General features: G+C 35.7%; 1 protein-coding gene across 1 annotated transcript in view; it reads right to left on the reverse strand.

The window, feature by feature from the left end:
- Positions 1–21,354, reverse strand: part of eys (eyes shut homolog) — a 191,395-nt gene that overhangs the window by 84,388 nt on the left and 85,653 nt on the right. Inside the window, exons 26-31 of the mRNA XM_042010299.1 lie at positions 15,056–15,152; positions 14,538–14,645; positions 13,066–13,211; positions 5,501–5,672; positions 5,102–5,180; positions 4,467–4,666 (exon numbers count right to left, since the gene is read on the reverse strand). Of these exons, the coding sequence (XP_041866233.1) occupies positions 4,467–4,666; positions 5,102–5,180; positions 5,501–5,672; positions 13,066–13,211; positions 14,538–14,645; positions 15,056–15,152 (802 nt within the window). The remainder of the gene's footprint in view (positions 1–4,466; positions 4,667–5,101; positions 5,181–5,500; positions 5,673–13,065; positions 13,212–14,537; positions 14,646–15,055; positions 15,153–21,354) is intronic.

Raw genomic sequence — 21,354 nt, forward strand, 5'->3', positions numbered from 1 at the left:
TGCATGCAGATATTTTAACTCAGCATCTGTTCGGCCATATGTAATTAACAGCGTACTCTGTGAACATCATGAGAAAATACAAGCAGAGAAATAGTTGGTTAGTGCACATTATTTCTATATTAATTACCCATGGGCAAATACTGTCTGTGATGCTTTTGTTTGATCACTGGTTTAGTGAAAGTTGTAATGTCTGTACCGGAATTGCTTTAGAAACAAGGACCATGGTTACATGGGGTTTTTATTTTAGAATTCATTTTTCAGAATTTAACAATTCAGAATTAAGGTATTCTCCTTCGCATTTACATGAAAATAGTAATTCCAAATTGATGTTTACATGGAAAACATGTTAATTCGCCTTTATTTAATTCTGGTTTAGATCTGCGGGTTGGAAAGGGTTCTGATTGAACAGGGAGCAGACATAATGTATTTATGTCTACTGGAAGAAAAAAACTCCAGTTTCTGCTTCTTTTCATTTCATCTGCAACTTGGAAGACCCCATAATAAGAAGGATTTTTGCTTTGATTCTAGTTTTGAAGCAGCAGCTCGACACTAGCATAACATGAGGATTAGGATGAGGAGGAGAAGAAAGAAAGAGTACCATACCGTCATCCTAACAGAACAAGGGAATGAGCATGTGCAGAACGACCGGAATTAATTTAAAGCTATTTTAAAGTTTAATTTTAAGCCTGTAGGCTATTATTTTAACTGTGATTTTAACAGTTACCCCTTACCTCTTCATCCAGTTGTGAGAGTTGTGTAATCTTCAAAAAGAAAAAAAGAAAAAAAAAAAAAAAGATGGCAGAATTTGAACAAAGGGTATCCAACCTGTACATGGTCCAGAAAGCCAAGCTTCAGTTGGAATCAGTCATTCTTGGCCAAATTCAAGCTCCAGCCACTAGCGCCCAGCTCGCTGACACACTATTGTATATCACGGATACTCCTTCGCTTTGGGCCAATGATTCTTTCCCGCTTCCCTGCTGGAGTTTCACAGGCTGCCACCACCTGTCTTCCCCTCCCATTGGAAAACTGATTTGTCATCTTCGATCTGCTTGACTTTCCACCTTTGGCTGCAGACTCCTGCCCTGTGGCTCCTTCACCGGTGTCCGGCTACAGTGAACTCCACAGTGAACTCCACGCCTGGACCAAATGCTTCCAGAAAGTGGGGTCATAGCACCATACATCAGCTCCAGGTCCATCCATCGCCAGACCCAAGGAGGTGTTCTTCACCAGCTGAGCCCTCTCCAGCGACCCTGATCATCAGAGACTCTGGGGTGACGAACATCAGAAACGGGTACGCTGTAACCTAGTGTTTTCCAAGTATAAAGTTCCGGACCTGCTGGGAACTCAGACATCCACAATATGGTCATCCATGTTGGGTAAAATGACATTCCCAGCCGGACATTGGAGATTTTAAAGCATGATTTTGGAATGCTTTGAAGTCTTCTGAAAAACCAGTGGCAAAAACATTCTTATATTAAGACCTATTGCTCCATTCAGAATGGGAAGTGGTAGTTTTTGCCAGACACTTGGCCTCAACACCTGGCTCCAATCAGCCTTCAGCGCTGTTTTTATCAATCAGTTTATTATGTTCTGGAACTGTCCATCACTCCTGAGGATGGGCGGCCTTTACCCAAACAGGCTGGGGAGCTGTATTTTTCTTTATCAATTCCTTTCAATATAACTTACTAAATCATGCCACTTTTCCACACCCACAGTTGATCCCACTCCCATCTGACCATGACTCTTCCTTTGATCTGTTTACCTCAAACTGAGCCATGTACCACCAATTCCTGCCAGCTCCCCCTTGTGGTTAATATCTATAATCAATGATCATGTTCCAGGTAAATTTTCTATTCCCCAGAATCACCCTATCCCTGTCATCATGACCAGTTGAAAATGTATTCAGTATGCCACTGAGTCCTCCAATTCCAATAGTCTTCAACTCACTGACACCAATAAACCACCATATGATAAGACTGCAATAGAGTCCCTCAAGATGGCTCTTATAAATATTAGATCACCTTTGAGTAAATCCTTTATCATTAATGATATAATTTCAGATAACAAGATCTACTGTCTCTTTTTAACGGAAACGTGACTTGGCACTGATGCACCAGTTATTCTCACCAAGGCTTCACTACCAAATTTTCTTTTTTTTTTTTTTTTTTGATCAGGGAAGGTAAGAAAGGCACAAAAAACAATGTTTGCAAATAGAAAGGTGGAATTGCTTCAGTTGGTCACAGTTAAATTTTAAATAAACCAATAAGAAAAATGCAAATGCATTTTTAAACCTTTTAGACAGTATGGATTTTAAACAGCATGTAACTCAGCCTACTCACAACAGACGGCACATCCTGGACCTGGTCATAGCATATTGTCTGTCCACTGGTGTGTTCTCTGTTGTTGACCTGGCTGTGTCAGAAAACTAATGTGTATTTTTTTATTTATCACCAGTTTCGTCCAACAGGAGGCCTTGGTGAGAACTGTGAGATAACTCCTGTGGATGCAAATTTAAGTGACATTTTAAACCAAACGCCTGCTCATAATTTTTATTCTTTGTGTGATTTTATTGTAGACAATTTCAACAGCAAACTGAAGTCAGTCATTGATGTTACAGCTCCACTTAAACAAAAACTATAAGATCCAAATTCACACCATCGTGGAGAAATGAAGAAATCAGAAACCTCAAAAGAAATTCCAGAAAAGCAGAAAGGAAATGAATGAAATCAAAATAACTATTCATTTAGAAATTTTTAAGGAGCAACTTAAAATTTACAATAAAACAGTTAAAAAGGCCAGAACACTTCAATTTTCCAATCTTATGTCAGACGACAAAAATAATCCCAAATTCCTTTTTAAAACAATAGATCTTTTAATAAACACAGATTTTAACAAGTTCTCCATGACAGTATCAGATGCTGCATGTGAGGACTTTGCAGACCACTTTAGAAGTAAAATTAATGCTTAATTAGATTCAGCCGTTTATCTCAATGACAAGTTGATTTTAACATACCAGCTTTGTTTTTACACAAGGAAACTGAAGATTTTTGTCCTGGTTGATGTAAAGATGCTTGGTCAAGTTTTCTGCAAACTAAACCCAACAACCTGCCTTTTAGATCCAATTCCACATTATTTTTACAAACATTTAATGGTTTCTTTGAGCGTGAGCTTAGGCAAGCCCCAAAAGTGTCTGTTAAATGACTGTAGAATAGAACAGAATAAATTACTCCCTTCAGACGGGTGCCTTTCCATCTACCTGTAAAACAGCAGTGGTGAGGCCCCTTCTGAAGAAGAGTAATTTAGACCTAAACATTCTTGATAACTACCGGCCTCTATCCAACTTACTGCTTTTAAGTAAAATTATAGAAAAAAGCTGCAGAGACTGTTGATACTTTTAAAAAAAAGTCTCAAGACCTACCTTTTTGATTTAACTGAATTGTTATCTTACTTTGTTTAGGTTACTTAATTTATTTTTTATTTTATTTTTTTTTATACTTATTCATGTACCTATTTATTTAAAAACTGTTTTTGTAATTTCCTCACTTGTGTTTTTAGGACTTTGTTTTACTAAGGCATATTGTTTTTATGAGATCCTTTGGTTAAACTTTCATACTTGTCATTCTTATTTGTTGTTATTGTTTTTAGGTTTATTTCATTTTCTACTTTAACTTTTTAAAAAATTAACTTCAGTGTATTCCTCATGGGGACACGTCACCCTGGGACTATTGCCTGCTTGGTCTGCAGGATTGTTGCCATGGGGATGGCTGTGGTCTAAGGGCCACCCTGCCCGGACCTGGGCTGTCCCCCATGGTGGCAGCCTATGTGGACATGGTGGCTCCTGGTGTGGACGGATCCCCAAGATATTGTTTCCTCACAGTAGTGTCAAGCCAGATATGTTCTTATTATGTTAAGAGATGGAAATGGTTCCCCGCTATCCTTCCAGGTTATGCAACAATATGTTGCAAGTTAACCCAGTTTTATTAGTTTCAGCATCTCCTTAGATATTTTATCTGCTTGATGCTTGCCGGTGATTGGACCCTTCTTAAACAGACATCAAAACAGTTTTTCCACAATTACATGATGTCTCTTTCCACATGGTTGTTTAAGAAATGCAAAGCTACTCATTGCATCAGTTGGGATTAAATAACCTGTTGCCAGCTGAAAGATCTATCTGTCTGTCTGTCGGTCAGTGAGTTGGCCAGTCCACATTCCGGCATATACATATCGATATATACATCTATATATGTCTATATATAAATAGATATGATAAATGCGCTTTTCCAGTCAGTTTGACTACTCAAACTGTTTTACACTGCATGTAAAGCATGCTTAAAAATAATTCATAAAATTTTTTATGAAATGCAAATAAAATTCAATAAGATAAGTTGCTCAATTTACTATGATTTCATTTAGGGACAATCTCTACATGTCGTTTAAATCAAATAATGAACAGTTAACAAACTCACCTGCATGTAAAGTTTGATCCTTCACCATCAAGGCACGTGGCTCCGTTAAAACACAGGGAGACATTAAAGCCAGTGTATTCACAGACTTCTATATCTATTTCACAATTCTTTCCTGTGTAGCCATCCTGACAGAAGCATGCGTACTTATCAATAAGATCAACACATGAGCCTCCATTCAAACAGGGACTACAAGCACAGTCCTGTAAATGAGAAAACAATTAAATAAAACTTTCTCATAAGCGAGACATTGTGACAATAATCAAATATATTTGGAAACAAACCACAAAGAAATAGCCATGTTCGATATATAATGCATTAATGTGTGATTAAGCATTACTCTGGCTTAAAATGAATTTTTGTGAGATCAGATTATCAGCAAAGACCATGTAAGAATGTCAATGTTTTATCTCTAGAGTCCAGCAGGAAGCTGTGGTTTGAATCAATTAGACATTAGAGTAAGCAATTGCTTTTAATCAGGTATTTGTACAATGTTTACATGATCCTGGTAATGCGATTGACTTATCTTGTAGAAAAGTCAATAAAGTTAATGATACCAAAGGCCATACAAAGACTACAAAGTTCTTCTGACATTTCTCCGGAACACCCTGTAGGTTTATTAATTAAGTTTAACTCACGTCAATGTTTGTTTCACATCTGTTGCCGAGCCACCCAGGTTCACAAAGGCAGATGTAGGAATTTATTCCATCTTCACAGCTGGGAGGGCCACAACAGACAGGGTCAGATTTGAGTATTCAAACTTATACTATAAATATAAAATATAATTTCTATAAGCAGATCATTTGCTGAAAGGTTCAAGCAGAATCCCTAGAGAGTCCTAATATTCCCCTCCAGCTAAATATTTGATTAGAATCTAAGCACCACAAAAACAAGCAGCAAGTGCATCACCATTAAAACATGTTGTCAAAAATGTTGCCACTCACTGTGCTGGCAAGGGGGTGTGTAATTAAATATCCACTTTCACTGCTGCACAATTTGCTGTGCTTGTGTCTTAAATGATGGAGAGAAGTATGTACCTCCCATGAAGACAAGGTGCTGACATGCACTCATCAATGTTGTTCTCACAGCGGAACCCAATGAAGCCATCAGGACACAAGCAGTGATATCGATTAGACCCATCAATACATCTTCCACCATTTTGGCATGGGTTTGAAACACATTCTTCGATGTTAACTTCACAACGGGACCCTTGAAAAGAAGCATATTTTAGTAAAACTTTATTTATTTTGATTTCTTTAGTACTTCAGTTTTTAAACTATAAACAAGACTGTAGCTCTTAAGCAGTCAGGGACAATTGACTTTTACATTTAGGAGAAAAAAGTTTGATTCTTCATCAGGTCTGAGCTCAATTTAATTTTCTAACTCTTTCCAGTCTTGTGAACAAAGCAAATAACCTCCTCTGGAGGTGTCACAGCTCATGCTTTGGGCCTTAGTTAAATACTTTGTTTTCTTAGTTTGATGAATTGAGAGAAACTCCAGAACAAACCCTTCTCTCAGCACTAACCGTGGGACTGTAAGCTACATGCAAACGCTATTTTCGGAAAACTTTATAGCCTGAGCAATTGATCTGGACAAATGCTTTTTTTTTTTTTGCATTATTTAGAATTATTAATACAAACAAAAGGATCCAGACTTCAAATACAGCTTGCTTTGCTACAGCAAAAGATATCCAGACATCCTGTTGTTCTCTTTACTTCACAAAAGATCCAAGGTAGCAGTTGTAGGGTGATAACTACAGATTATAAATAATAATTTTCAGTTATAACATACACCTTAAAAAATAATTTGGTATAGATTAGACAGGTTATTATTGTGCATCTGCGATTGCCAGCAGCAAAAATTCACATCAAAAGTATGACTTCTAAGTGTTATATGCCAAGAAGTATTGCCTTGATAAATAAATGCTACAAATAGTGTAGTATCAAATGCAAGCTTGTTGAAGATTATCATCATTGATCTTTATGGAGCTTGAGTTTTTCTTTTTTTTTTTCTTTATTCTCTTTCCACTAAATCCATCAATTAACCTAGATTACCCTTCAGAAATGGCAAAATATTCTATTAGCTACTAGCATAAAGTCTGAATAAGCAAAACCCTGTCTCCTACCAGCAGTGAGCAAACTGTCCAGATAAAGCTGCCTTACCACATGACATGTTTTCCTTCTCTGATCTTTTTGGTAACCTTTGATTTAAAGTGATCATAGTCTGGCAGGAATGGTAAACATAACTATGATGCATGCACAATAAAGGATTTCTGGATTCTGCAGCTCAGCCTTTTCATATCAGCTTTATATCTTTCACACATGTTTTGCTCCTGTAGCTAGTATGCAGCACCTTTAATGCTTTTTAATGAAAAGGGTTTGCTACAACACGTGTCATGTAAATTAGCATTCAATTGTGTCTTGGGATTCTGTTTGACTTCAGCTATTATAAAGAGGAACAAATTCCAGCATTTTATAAGTAATGACATCAGTGTTAAGTATCTAGCTTCCACACAAACAGCAAAAGAGTGAAAACATTAACAAGAAATAAATGATATTTTTCTGCAAAAAATGATATTATATCACCTCATAAAGATAATTTAAGCAAGTTTTAAAGCTTCATTATTCTAATTGCAAACAGTTGTTAAATTGCAGATAATAGAGAGAGTTTATGACTTTTTTCTAGTAACAGAACCAGTTAAACACAGTATAGTGTAGGTCCTGTATGACTGTAGAGCTATGAAACAGGACAAGGTGATATTTTCCCAGATGGTAATTCTGCCTCTTAGAAAATAAACATTTTGGTATCAAAATAGCTTATTGACAATCTTCAGAGTAGACCTACAACAATTCGTTCCTTAATCATACACATTAGGGTACTTACAAACCTCAGAGATATTTTTCCACATGCTTTATTAAATTATAGTAATTTACTTGACGCTTGTGATTAATTTGCTCGTAATGACTTCAGAATTATGTTCGTTATTTTTGTTTATTTCTGTTAATTAGAGCTTTTCAGAAAAAATGCATTGGGTTCTTGAGGGACTCCAGCCAAAGCTTCCAATTTGGTCTATGCAGTTTTAAAAGAAGGACTTACATATTTATTGAGTTCACATTTGCCAAGTGTCCTACTTTAAAGTATCACAGATGATCAGGGGGTTAGGGGCACTCTGTCACTCATTTTAAGAGAGAGACAGATGTAGTACACACACTTCCCCATGAGGACTAATGAAATAATGTATGTCTGTTATATAGAATATGCAAATGATCTACAACTGTTAAATTCATCTGTTCCTCATTTTCTAAAGACAATAATTATAAAGTTAATAATTTTGTTGAAGATATGTTATCAATCTGCTAGAATGATTGTGTCTAAAAGTAGTTTATTCATGGAGTCCACACAGACCCCCATCTGTATTCAGAATGAATGAAAAACTTCAAACTATGATGGTTTACATTAAGTTACTGAATTATTTGTTAGGAAAACGTGCCAAATATCCACTGTTTCTAGCTTGAGAGCACTTCCTGCTTTCATTCATTTTTGATGACTATAAAAGTCTTTGGGATTGATTTTGTCATTTGAGCTATTTGAAGTGATAAAACATGAGCTATTTCATTTTACACAATTAGCACATTGCTGGATGAGAGAAAATAACCTTTATTTCAACAATAATTGCAATTTATACCTTAAATCTAAAGCCTGTAAAACTTTGGGGGGATAAATTTAACTGTAACAGATGCTGTTGTTTTTCTAGCAGTCATCTGATGTTAAAACAGGAGAGTCTTGTCCAAAATAACGATGGATATAAAGATGTATGATGTCCTGAGCTCAATATAAAGTTGATTTAGTCAGCGCTGCAGGGTAGTAGCAGTCATCATCTTTTTAATGCACGGTTATACCAAGACCCAAGCCTGTGATCATAACTTTAATATAAGACCGCCTTGTCAGTGTCAGTTCACCTGCCAATCAGACGTAGGACATGCCTGTGTTTGCTGTCAAATAAATCAGTTGCTGTTGCTCAAACCATCCCCTAAGTAGGTGTTTACATCTCAAAAGACCATGTCAAAAAACATGCTGGGAAATAAATATCAAATTTATACTTGAAAGAAAAGACACAATGATAGACTGGTGATCTGTCCAGGGTATACCCTACCTCTTGACTGCTAATTGCTGGAATAGGCTCCAGTCCCTCGCGACCCTGAATAGGACTATGTAGTATAGAAAATGAATCAATGAATGAATGAACATACACACTGACAAATGAAAGAAAGGCTGGAGTTGCAACTGTTAAGAAAAATACCAAAGCAGAATTGATAGGGTGGAAGGGTAGTTAAGAAGTGAGGACCACCAGGCAAGTGAAACAAGGATATCAACGAGGATCCCTGCATTCACAGTTAGCCAGTTAGCAAAAAGGCCTGTCAACAACAACAAATGGTCTAAAGGTATGAATCCCACAACACACTGAAGAGCAGCTTTGAAGAATTTTCACATTTTCAACTTCCGAAGGACTTCACTCAGCCACTACACAGCTTCAAAGTAAACATCATTCAGGTTTACGAGCGGCTTTGCTGATGAAATAGAGCAGCTCAAAGAACAAACACAGAACATAAAGGTCCACAGGCCTTACTTTTACTCTCAGAAAGATGGACCTGTAATAAGCTTTTCCAAACACTGAGGCTGTCTGAATTTACTTGACACTTCCTGTATGCAACTGAGGTTGCTCTACAATGAAACTAGACTCTGCTACTTAACACTGATCACTGCAAACCCAGGAGAAAGAATTTCTAAACATTGACATGGGCTTAATACATGTGGTTATTATTGATGCATTAGTTCAATACACCTTTGGTGCACAACCTTGAGTGAACAGAGGTGGATACTTTATGGGACTATGATTCATGAGACAAATTTATTTATTTTTAAATTAAGTGTGTGTATATAAGAACGCATATATAAGCGTTATAGGTGAGTGAAATGGATATTGGCCCATGATGAGCTTAAATGTGCCTTTTAATGGCTAAATTTCACATTTAATTTTGGTACACAATTTGGACTTGCTTTTGGCACAAAAACCATTTTCGTGTGCTGTGTTGTTGATAAATTGTGGTATGCAAATTAAATTACAGTTAGTATACGTGCAAGCTGGATGTGGCATTGGTGATGGAGCACAGGAGCTCTTGTGATGAACATTTCCTAACACAACAGCAGTAATACTCCAGAGACAATGCCACCACCAGTCAGTTTTAATTAGATTTAGCTTTTGATTTATATCAATGAGCTCATGCATGATTGAGACATTGTTTCTATAAAAAAAACACCACTCAGGCATTTTGTGCCACTAAAGGGAAAAAATTATGTTTTTCTCGTTTTTTTTCTTCTCCCTAATTTCTTTCTAATTTGGTGTGTTAATGCCACATAAAGACTCTGAACGAATAAAAAAGTTGTCACACAGCTAAAAGTACTGTGTCTAAAAAGGGAAAAACCTCCACTCATTCAAGATAAGTCTAAATACTCACTGAGCTTTTGTTGGAGTGCTGATTATTTTAATTATTTATTGGTATTAAAAAAAAAAAAAAAAGTATAATACAATCTGTCAAAATCAGTCTTCCTCCCTTAAACACATTAAAGCATACTTTTGCTTTATTCTTTGTTTTATTCTAAATTGCAGCAAGTCCTACTTACAAGGTATTCTTTCTTTAACAAAACAGAAAACTACAAAAATCAATAGGCATAGTCTAATTTTAGAGGTAGGGATGTTATAAGTTGCTATTTTTCATTTAAGTATGCTAGAGATTATGTACAGTACCATTCCTGAAATATCTTGAAGACTTACAGGAATGGAGAGAAGAAAAATGATGACTGACCCATCGTTAATCATCTGGTTAGCTTTTCATCTACAGGCTCAAACAGATGAAAACAAACAGAACGGGGGATTTATTTATTGCCTCCTGTGTTTTATCATGAAATAAAATAAACTGTCTTTACAGTAAACAAAATCCATCATTTCCACAGTTGTTTCATTTAGAAAAAATAAATAAATAAATAGGTTAAAAACTATTCTTTTGTATTTTTTTTCTCGGCTGTGCAAAAGATTAACTGCAAAATTAGATATTTATATTGTAATGTAGTGATGTAAAAAAGAAGTTATGGAGTATGAGAGTAATAGGAAGTTAAATCAAATTGAAAAAAAAAACATTTTGGAAATCTGTCTGTGTAAATTATTTCACATATTATGTCACTTCTGTGTCATATAATCTGAATTACAGCGACATAAACCATGAAAGTTAAATACACATTTATACTTAAATCATATCATGAATTATTAGTTCAAGTTGAATAAGTTAATAATGATAACACTAACACTAGCAATAAGTATAAATAAATATTGTAAATTCATTTATACAAGGTTTATTTAACAGCTATGAAAAAAGGGACAATCCTAATGTAAACAAACAAATTTTCATGTTGATGATTAGTCAAAAAATGTCTTGCATGCCCAGTATAATTCAATAGATAATTATATATTACTATATAATTATTATATATATATATATATATATATATATATATATTATATACACATAAAACAGATAAAGCCTACTAGCATGACCAGTATGGATGGATACTGGTCATATTTATATGCAAGTTTGAGACAGCTGCAGTATAAAACAGTAAGAAAAATATAATACAAATATGTGATTATGTGCAACTCATATATATATACATATATATAAGAAGCTAGAGTTATTCTGTTTGTTTTTAATGTAAACTACATCTTTAATGCCGACACTCAGATACAAATACAAATACAGACATGACCACATTTTCTATTCAAGTTCAGGTTCACATAGTAAAAAAGATTTTATTGATTTTATTGAGTCCTCACCAGGAACAAGAAACACAGCAAAGGCTGAGCATCATCATCCAACTATGTGCTGACTGTGGAAACTGATAATGTGCTGATTGTACTGTACAATCACTCAAGGGAGCACACTCACTAATGATGGGTGAAAAAGAGAAAACAGAAGGTGACGAATACTGTGCTTAATTTATTTAAACAAGATCAGCCATTAATCATGTCACTGCAGTGACTTATGACCTCCGAACACAGTACAGCACCTACAGTATGTACAGTTAAATAATATATTACTGGAACTACTGAGTCTTTAAAGCCAAATGTCCTAAATAATAATCTGTCACCTGAGATCTAAGCAGCTGCCAAAGCATGCTTTATAGCTGAGAGAAGACATCGGAATGACACTATCTAAAAATAAAGCATGATTAAATGTGGTTAGGTCTGAACTCGAATTTAATTGAACAAGTAAAAAAAAAAATGACACCTCACTTGGTAAAGTAGTGAAGAAAACTGCAGATTAAAAGAAAAAAATTATATATATATATATATATATATATATATATCTTAAGACAATCTTAGCATCACTTTGCTAAGACATCCTGAAGCCACATTTATTAAAAATGCTACAAATACAGAGGTAAGCATAAAAATTCAATAAAGGTGGTAATGCAGATGGGAATAGAATGTCAACATACTTTAATCACATCACAATTGAACAGATATAGAACCAGACTGATGTATTAATAAGCAGCTTCAGCTATTACAGTCAAAATTATTTAAGACATTTTGAATGAAAAGACAAAAAAAAAAAAAAAAAAAAAGTACCCACTGACATCCCTGATGGCTACAACAGATAATATGTTAATATCATTAAATGAGAAAACAAGTCAATACTTCAGCCCTAGAGGAGATAGCACTTCCCACCATAAAAGTAAATTTTTTAATTCCAATCAAGCTATTGAAAGAGTCATTCAAAGAAGGTGGATTTTTTTTTTTTTTTTTGTTAGAAAAAGTTGAAAAGCTGCCACATGTTACTAGAGCAAATATCTTGTATGAGTTCTGGTTGGCTTGAGCCAATCCGGACTGTATCCTCTGGCCGTTTGCTCTCTTGGGGAACTCTGTTTCCTCAGATGAGCTTAGAGCAACAGAAAAAGTAATGACTTGTACTATGCTGTGTGTAGGCCTAATAATAAAAGCTGCTTCTGTGGGAATTGGGCCATGTGTGTCAGGTTCTGCTCTCCAGAGTCGCAATACCGCCGAGACCCCCCCCCCTCTCTCTCTCAACTGGGGAAGGATAAATTGATGATACAGTGTGGAAGACAAATGAAATTAATCTTCCCAGTACCTGACAGGGATCTGCTTTGGATGGTGTGCACACATATATATATATATATACACACACACGTGCATGTACACGTGATCTAAAATAGCTCAATATTTGTCTAAGTGGAATATAACACAGAAGGACAAAAACAAAACAACAATAGCATTCAAAGGATAAACGGACTGATGAAATCAAATTAAAACCAACTAAGAGACATTTTTATCAGATATAACAGGTGACATGGATTTATCTTGTTAGCTTTACTAAAAAGCAGGGACGTCTCGAAGGCTAATTAAAAACAGTTAGACTAAGCCAGATCTGTGTCAGAATTGCCTCAAAAGCAGACAGCCACAGCAGTCATCATGATAAGCTTTTTAGACTCTAATATTGATTTTTATGTCACCTAAGGGCAAAACAGCTACCTGTGTATCCAGGCCGGCAGACACACTTGAAGCCCCCAGGCGTGTTGATACAGATGCCCTCATGTAGGCAAGGTGAAACTTCACACTCGTTCACATCCAGGTCACACAGCGTTCCAAAATAACCAGGAGGGCAAATGCAGTGGAACCTAAAGAAGATGTGATAACTCTGAATGACTAAGGAATGAGGTAAAATTCTACAGAGCCCAATGTGTCAGAAAGTAATAGGATAGTTTTATGGTGGGTTCTTAGTCATTTTAGAATGATTTTAAATATTCATCTCAGTAAATAAATAGACAGTCTTGCAGAAGCAATTAAAAATAGAGTCTGTGTGCCTTAAACTAACTGAGGCAAAGGATGGTGCAGATTTCATGAATTATCCAGCTGATCCTCACAAAATATTAACAGCATTATAGCTTTTTTCCAGTGTGTAACTTAATTTAGATTACGCTAGATTGCTTATGACTATAGAGACGAGCTCAGTCTGTCCAATGATATGGTTTATTCAATTCACATCCCTCTCTGGATCGAATTTCACCTAACCACACATCTCAGAGGAGACGGTTATTGTCTGTTGTTATTGTAGTGAAGTAATAAGAAATCATGCAATTAGACACCTCCACGCTAAAATCTAAACCAAGTTGTTTGATTGGATAAATTTGTCAGTTATATCTTTATCAAATATGCCTTGTTAAATATGCTAAACATATCAGAACTTCCTTTTATGAAGATTTTAAAAGCTGGAGTGGCACTGCTTAAACAACTCACACTGTCTTTGCACTCTATTACAAAATATCCTAAGAAGCAGGATATGTAAACACAGAAATGGGCTGAATGAGTTTAACAGAGTGAGTCAGCACTGCAACACAGACTGATTTGCTTTTCTTGTTGGTTCAGGGAGATGAAGATGGACACAGAGACGTAGGCAAGGCAGCTTTGCTGCACACCTGATGCGAACTCCCTGGACTGTGCAGCCAGGGGAGCGCTCTGATCAGGGCCAGGTCACACGGGAACAAAGTCATGATGGGAGACAAACTGGAGACAAACCATTTAGGACTCAAATTGGCCCTGGGACTTCACTATCCATCTGTCTGACTAAGCCAGGAAGCCCCGTGGCTCCCATTAAGCACAAAGGAGAGAAGCACCGGTGGAGCCCAATCTAGATACATGATGTGTTCCTGCTGAATTTGCTCGCTGTCTTTAAAAGGGAAGCTTATGTGTGTCAAGGATGAAGATAGGCTTGTTATATAAGGCGAAGCACTTTGAAGAAGAGCACAACAACCTCCTGTGTTTTCTTTGGAGAATGGGTTATTTTTTTTGTTTGCCTCTCAAAACACACTCATGAAAGTTATTGTGTCTGGCCTTTACTGATATATGCAATTTTTTAATCCAAACTATGAAAAATAAATGAGTTGCAAAGTTGAAACAAAAAAAGGATTAAATAAATATAAATAATAAATCATATTCATACTTACTTGTTCACAAGGTCCTGACAGATGCCTGCATTGCTGCAAGGGCTGGAGGAGCACTCATTGATGTCTTCCTCACAGTGAAGGCCAGAAAAGCCCATCTTACAATCACACCTGGAAGAGAAAAATCAATATTACTGAAAATTTGTCTCAAATGGAAAACAGGGGATCTATATTTCCTGCAGGTGCATGTACAGAAAAAAAAAACAATCTATAGAAATTTACAGATATTAATTACACATCATACTGAGCCTTTTTTCCACACTGTCCAGTCAAATAAAACCTAAATATTGATTTAAAAATAAACAAAAATACATGAATAATAATAGAAGCAGATTCATTTGGGACCCATAACAATTTGACCTGATTTCAACATGAAAAGAAATTTTTAGCTCATGGTAATCTACATTGATAATAAAAGTATGATTACTTAAACAGCGACAGTTTCTAACGCTCTACATTTACTCAAGTTTATGGTTCATAATAAAAAATCTCTGCTAAAAAAGTGTTCTAACACTTTTTACCTGTAACTATTGACCCGGTCCACACAGTCAGCCTGATTTTGGCATGGATTTGAACCACACTCATTGATGTCAATTTCACACCAACTTCCTTCAAATCCTGAAAGATAGATGAGATGGTCATGGATCAGCAAACCCCACTACATCCTGAAAACGTCAGGGCCGATGATAACAAAGGCCCCAGTGAATGCCATTTTAATGGAACTAGTACCCCTGTAGCATATCTCATCTTCCAGCTCTCAGCACTCACTGTTTCCCCTTTGAGAGTGTGTAAGTCTAATAATACTTTAGTGCCACAGACAGATTGGTCTGAGGGTTAGTGGTTTGGGGTTTGGGAGGTGTGTGTCTTTGTCGTGGCCGTGCCTTTGTGTATGTATGTGAGAGAGAGGAAGTCAGTGAGTAGGGGGACATCTTGTTAAGTTAGGGTAAGAGGGAGAGCCTAAGCCCAAGAGCTCTTTTGCCCTCGTTCATTAGGGGGTTGAGGTTCAAGGCGGCTAAGCAGATCAGCACGGGTGTTTTGTTGTACATTTGTAGGCAGCCTGGGAGTCTGTGCTGCTCTGCCTGTCAGAGGAATTCCTCTTGGGTTTTGCCTCGGTCCGGACCACTGGTTGGTTTTCTGCTCAACAAATCAGCATCTATTATATGCAAGGCCGCTTTTTATTCAGCAGTTGCATAATTAATTAAAATAAATGAAAAAAAAAACAAACAAAAACTTTTAATACTCAACTGTGTAAAAGCAAATGTTGGATACAAAGATTTGTGATCCATGAGGAAATGATTGAACAAAGCTCTTGCATTATTCCTAGGGTGCGTCTGTCATGTGACTGAAGTGAACTGACCAACTGTCATGCTGATAAGAAAAATCATTCAATAAATTGACATAATTTCAATTATGCTGGAGGGATTTAAAAAAAGACAAGACAAGAAGTGGACATCTAGCATGACAAGATGTGGTCATGTAGAACAAATTAAGTTGGTGTCATTTAGTTAAAAGATTTGAAAGAATTTGAGGGAATGATGCAGTTCATGCGAGACAGCTGAAAGAAGGCAGTAAGTGCAGAAAAGTCATCAAAATGATGAAAAAAAAACTACAGTTGAGAAGAAATCAGTCAAATACATGTTCTCAACTACATGATTTTACCTTTGTTTTGGTGTCAAGATATATGTTGCAACAACTTCACATCTCCCAGCCATAAAATAAACTTTTCGGAGTATTCCAGTAAACCAGTATGAGAGACACTTTTTTTGTACATCACACAGTTTAATCAGCCCCCAGAGTGATGCTCCATAAAACCAGATTTTCCCAACTTTCATATGACGATTTTAACTGTATTTAGCTGTACAATTACACCTGTGTCAGGTGTAATTAACAGCTTAACCAGAAAGTTAGCAGAGGCGTATTTCTGTTCTGTAGGGGTCATAACTGAACCATGTGTTTTTAAAACCTACTTCCAAACACAGATGTCAGGGCTAATTGAAAGTCAGATTAAGGCATCAGTATTATAGAAGCTGATCTAGCTGACTGTTAGTAGCCATCATTTCAAAACCATTTAATTTTCAATAATCTAAGATTATTCTTGCATCAAAATCACCAATTACAGACTAAACTACTTCACATTTCACACTTGGACTGATGAGAAATACTGTGTTGTCCATCTGCCATGTGAAAAAAAAAAGTGAAAAAGCAAACAACAAAGGGTTAATACAAGTTACTACTGATGATGATGGTCTAATTGTTTCCAGTTATTTTACTCAAGCTGCTACTACTAAGAATTTCATACAGTGACCTTAGGTATACTTTGGCTAATGCAAGCAGTAATTGCAAGTAGCTGAAGGAAGCACTTGACTCATAGTGTTAGAGCAGCTGAATAATGCTTGTAAAACAAAGGAATTTTTTCAAATTTTTTTCACATGCAAAACACTGAAATTTAAGTAATATATAAGGAATGATATAAGAAAACATTTTAAGTACTCAATTTGTCACTTTGTCAACAGTATTTCATTCACTGTAGCAGTGTGAGGGTTTACGTGATAATCTGCAATGACAACAATGGTTTATTTTTATCAGTTCCACAAATATCAAATGGAAGAAAATTAAAGATACAGTCTGTAATCGCTGGGATCATTATAGTGAAAAGATGTATTTTTATTTTCAATAATTCAAAGAAAAAAAAAAAAAAAAGAAGCAAGGCAGCGATACATTAACACACACACACACACACACACACACACACACACACACACACACACACACACACACACACACACAGTGACACAGCTCTGTGCATCCCTAGTCGTAAAAATGAGAGTGAATCTATGAGATTACAAAGAGCACTGAGCATCTGGTGAATTATGGGACAGCGCAGTTTCCCAAGCTGATCTGTCAGTCAAAGTCCTGGTGGAGCACCTTGGGGACTATTTCGAGTGTCAATGCAATGTAATGCATCTTCTGCCACTAAACAGTGACTGGAGGCTTCTCTTTGACAGAGTACAGAAAGGGAAACCCAAGGCGCAAGCCCACAAAGTCATTCCATCATCCGGCGAGAGCTGCAGTCTGTGATCGCTGCAGCTGCCAGTAAATGTCTCAGAGGAGCAGAAATTGCGGGTAATCCCGAGTGGATAGTGAACTCATTTTGATTGACATTTCAATTGAAAACTGAGGAATGTCTTCGTTTTAAGTGAGTTTGGTTTGGACTGACGCTGTCGCAACGATTGTCTTCAGTCGTTCTAATATAGCAGTTTCTCAAAAGGGGGGTTAATTTAAAATTATTTAGCCTGCTGCCTGTGCAATATAGATTATGATCTCTGTCTATGGTGTCATCTGTGTGCTGTCATACATCAAATGTCAGATGTCACTGGTGGTTTAGTCTGTGTAGGATTTTCAGGGTTAAATCAAAATGCATCAAGACAGAAGGTTTTAGTTCTGGTTTTATTCATTACTGATCTTAAACTATTGCACATTTATTTATTTATTTTTTTAAATCAATATCCCACTAAGATTAACACAAAGATATATTTATTCTTAAAAAAGTACCATAAAATACAGTATATGGCTGTCTAACTGTAAATTTGGTGAGTATTTTGTGGGTGAGTATTGAAAACTTATTGAGCAAGGGGATAACTTTTGGCTAATCTGGAATTCTTGTCACATAATTTACATTCTATAAGGCAGAGTCACAAAATGACTACAGGCTGTCCAGGATAATAAATTAACTTTGTTATATAGGTCTCAGTTCCAAAAAACTAAAAATACAGTAAATCACTTTTAAATTCAGTAAATTAAAAACACATGAACAGACCGATGAGCCATATATCAAATTATTCATCGGAGCTCTGTTTTTAACAAGCAAGCATCGCAGCATGCTTGTGAGTGTTTCTCATGCAAAGACCACAAAAACTGGGTTACTTGAATAAATGGGTTAAGAATAGAAATCTCTTTGCATGTAAACACCAGCCAGTGAAGCCTATTTACCACACTGCTCCGCACCTGGACCACCTCTTCAGCTCCGCATCTGAAGACACAAAATGATTAAACACTAAGTTTATTTAAAATGTGTTTACTGTACAGCTGTTACTGACCCCAACCTATTTTTATGCATTATGTATAAATGAAGCCAACAACCTTTTTCTCACTGTGGTTTGCAAGTACTTAAACACAGCTACTGCTGGGCTCAGAGCATTGCCCTCAAGTTGTTCTTTACAGAAACTTCAACCATTTAACCACAGTCTTTTTTCATAATTTTGTTAATTTGTTTTTTAATGACCTCCTGTATCAGAGACACACACTTGCATTAAATGACTTACCATAATAGTAATACACGAGATAGCTTCTATTGTGTGTCTCTTTTATATCATTCATGCTTTGCAAGAATGTTACTGTGCCTCTTAGACTGCAACTTCTTCTGTTCAGCTTAAAAAAAATATGTAATCCAAACTATTACAACAAGTGGTTTTCTACACTGTAAGAGAGTATAGTAAAGTAGTACAAGTGACAGAAATTCTGAGCCATTATATTTCCAGAAGAGAAAAAGTGAGAGTAAAACTTGAGCAAATGGCACACTTGCCTCAAATGACTGGTGTAGAGAATGAATAAATAAATAAAGCTTACTTCAAATCTAATGTTTATTTAACATGATCACATTTTATGCAGCTTAGCAAGTTTATAATGTTCTTTTTTAGGTTAAATAAAATAGGTCTATAACGCTTTGTTTTCAAAAAATGCAGATCTGTCTTCATTTGTGGTATAAAATTGGTGCAGGCTATTGCTCATTCTTTAAAGCATGTTAAACTAGACACTTTTTTTTTTTTGCTGCCTTTCTCATTGCCAAATCTGAGACTTCATTCACAGACAGCTGAGATGCAGAATTTCCAAGTTTAATCAGCTGAAAAAAGTCACTGTAGAAACAAGAAAAACAAACATTCCCCAACCATCCAGACGTGCCCTAAGGCAAATGGCAGAGTTAGTGTATATGTGCCAGCAATAAGCGGTGGCTGTAACAGTGTACCCTTTAACCTTTACATAAAGTAAAAGAAGAAAATCCTTAAGAACAAACAAAGTATTTCAAGTGTTCATGAGCATTGCTTTTTGTGGGAGAGAATAAATTCTTTCACTGTAGGCTTTGCTGTTCTGTATGCAGACTTTTCACATGCACCAAAGATCTTTAAAAACACACTGAAGGAACAAGATTCAACCTCTAAAAAATCTTGACCAGAAATATTAGAAATAAAGATGATATATATATATATATATATATATATATATATATATATATATATATATATATATTATTTGTAGCTGCACATTTGCAAAATTTTTTAATGTACCCTTTCAATAAGCAGTTTTGCAGATAGAAGTTTTATGTGTAATGATTTTAAGATGTAAATACTGGCTACATCTAAGGAGAGTCTTTCCACTGGGAAATGACCATGATAAAATACTGCAAGCATTCAAGGTTATTTACAGATAGTTTGCGTTTTAAGTAATTCATTGTATTTGATCTCTTTCCATTAGTCACATGAAAAAAAGGATATATTCTGACTTAATGGAAGTGAAAATACACTCATCAAAGTCGAATCTTGGTTGTAACACTGCCCTTACAGCAGTAAATGTTTTAAGAAATACTTTCATATATGTAAGAGTCTGCACTGGCTACCTGTCAGCTTCAGAACAGAGTTAAAGATTCTGTGAGTAGTTTTAAAACCTGTAATAGCATTGGTCCTGCCTGTTTAAAAAAATCTATGTTTACCTTATGAAACTTCCAGAACCCTCAGGGTTTCTGGAGGAGACCATTCAATCCTACCCAAAACCTACAGTGAAGCATCCTTTTCTTCTCAGGCATTCCTACTGTGCAATAGTTTGGAAACCGTAGAGTAGTAGTGTTGCTGTTTTTCAAACCAAACTTGAGACCTACCCTTTTGGCCTATTTTTAAATTGAATTTCAATTATTGTTTGTTTTTCATGCTTTATGCATCTACATATATTTATACTGATTTAGCACTCAGTGAACAGACCAAATGTACTGAAGCTTGAGCATTTTTTTTTACCAGTCTGTTTAGACAAAATGGCTTGCTAAATGACAGAATGTCAGTGTAAATCAAATCTCATTTTAATGGACTTTTACATTGTTTTTATTTATTATTTATGTTTATCATTTTTCTGCATTTCCTTAGTTTTTTACCATTATATTTAGTGTTTTACAGAATCCAAATCCTTAATGCGTTAAAGCTAGGATGGGTAATATAGGTGGGATGTATTGTTTTTAATGCTTGTTTTTGTTAAAATGTATTTTGCATTTACAGCCTTTACATGATGTTTTGTATGAAAAAAATACACAAATACAGGCATCATTTTATTTTATTTTTTAAGCCACAACACTTCTATACATTGGCTTAATTTTTATCAAACTAATTCAGACATGGTATCTTATTTCATATCTTGTTGTTTATCTGATATTGTGTTTACCTAATTTTAAGACCTGCTAAAGGCTACATGGTTTTTCCTTTTGTCCTCATTTGTTTATTTTCTTTTTTACAACACTGTATATTGGTATATTAGTGTGACGAAGAAAGGGTCCAACATGCCTGAGGAGACACTGAAGCGTACAGTAATCTTTGCAACTGACACTCAGTGATAGCAAACGAGCACTCTGTGACTACGCTTGGGAGCACAAACAAAACAAAAACAACCTTCATTATAAAGTACATAAAGACACACTGCCGCATGAGTGGATCATCGTATTATATGTTTATCTGTCATGTTGCTAGCCCACACAGCACTTGCATATTCTTCTAAAACTGTATGC

This window comes from Melanotaenia boesemani, chromosome 16, assembly GCF_017639745.1.
Source record: "Melanotaenia boesemani isolate fMelBoe1 chromosome 16, fMelBoe1.pri, whole genome shotgun sequence".
Taxonomy (NCBI): Eukaryota; Metazoa; Chordata; class Actinopteri; order Atheriniformes; family Melanotaeniidae; genus Melanotaenia; species Melanotaenia boesemani.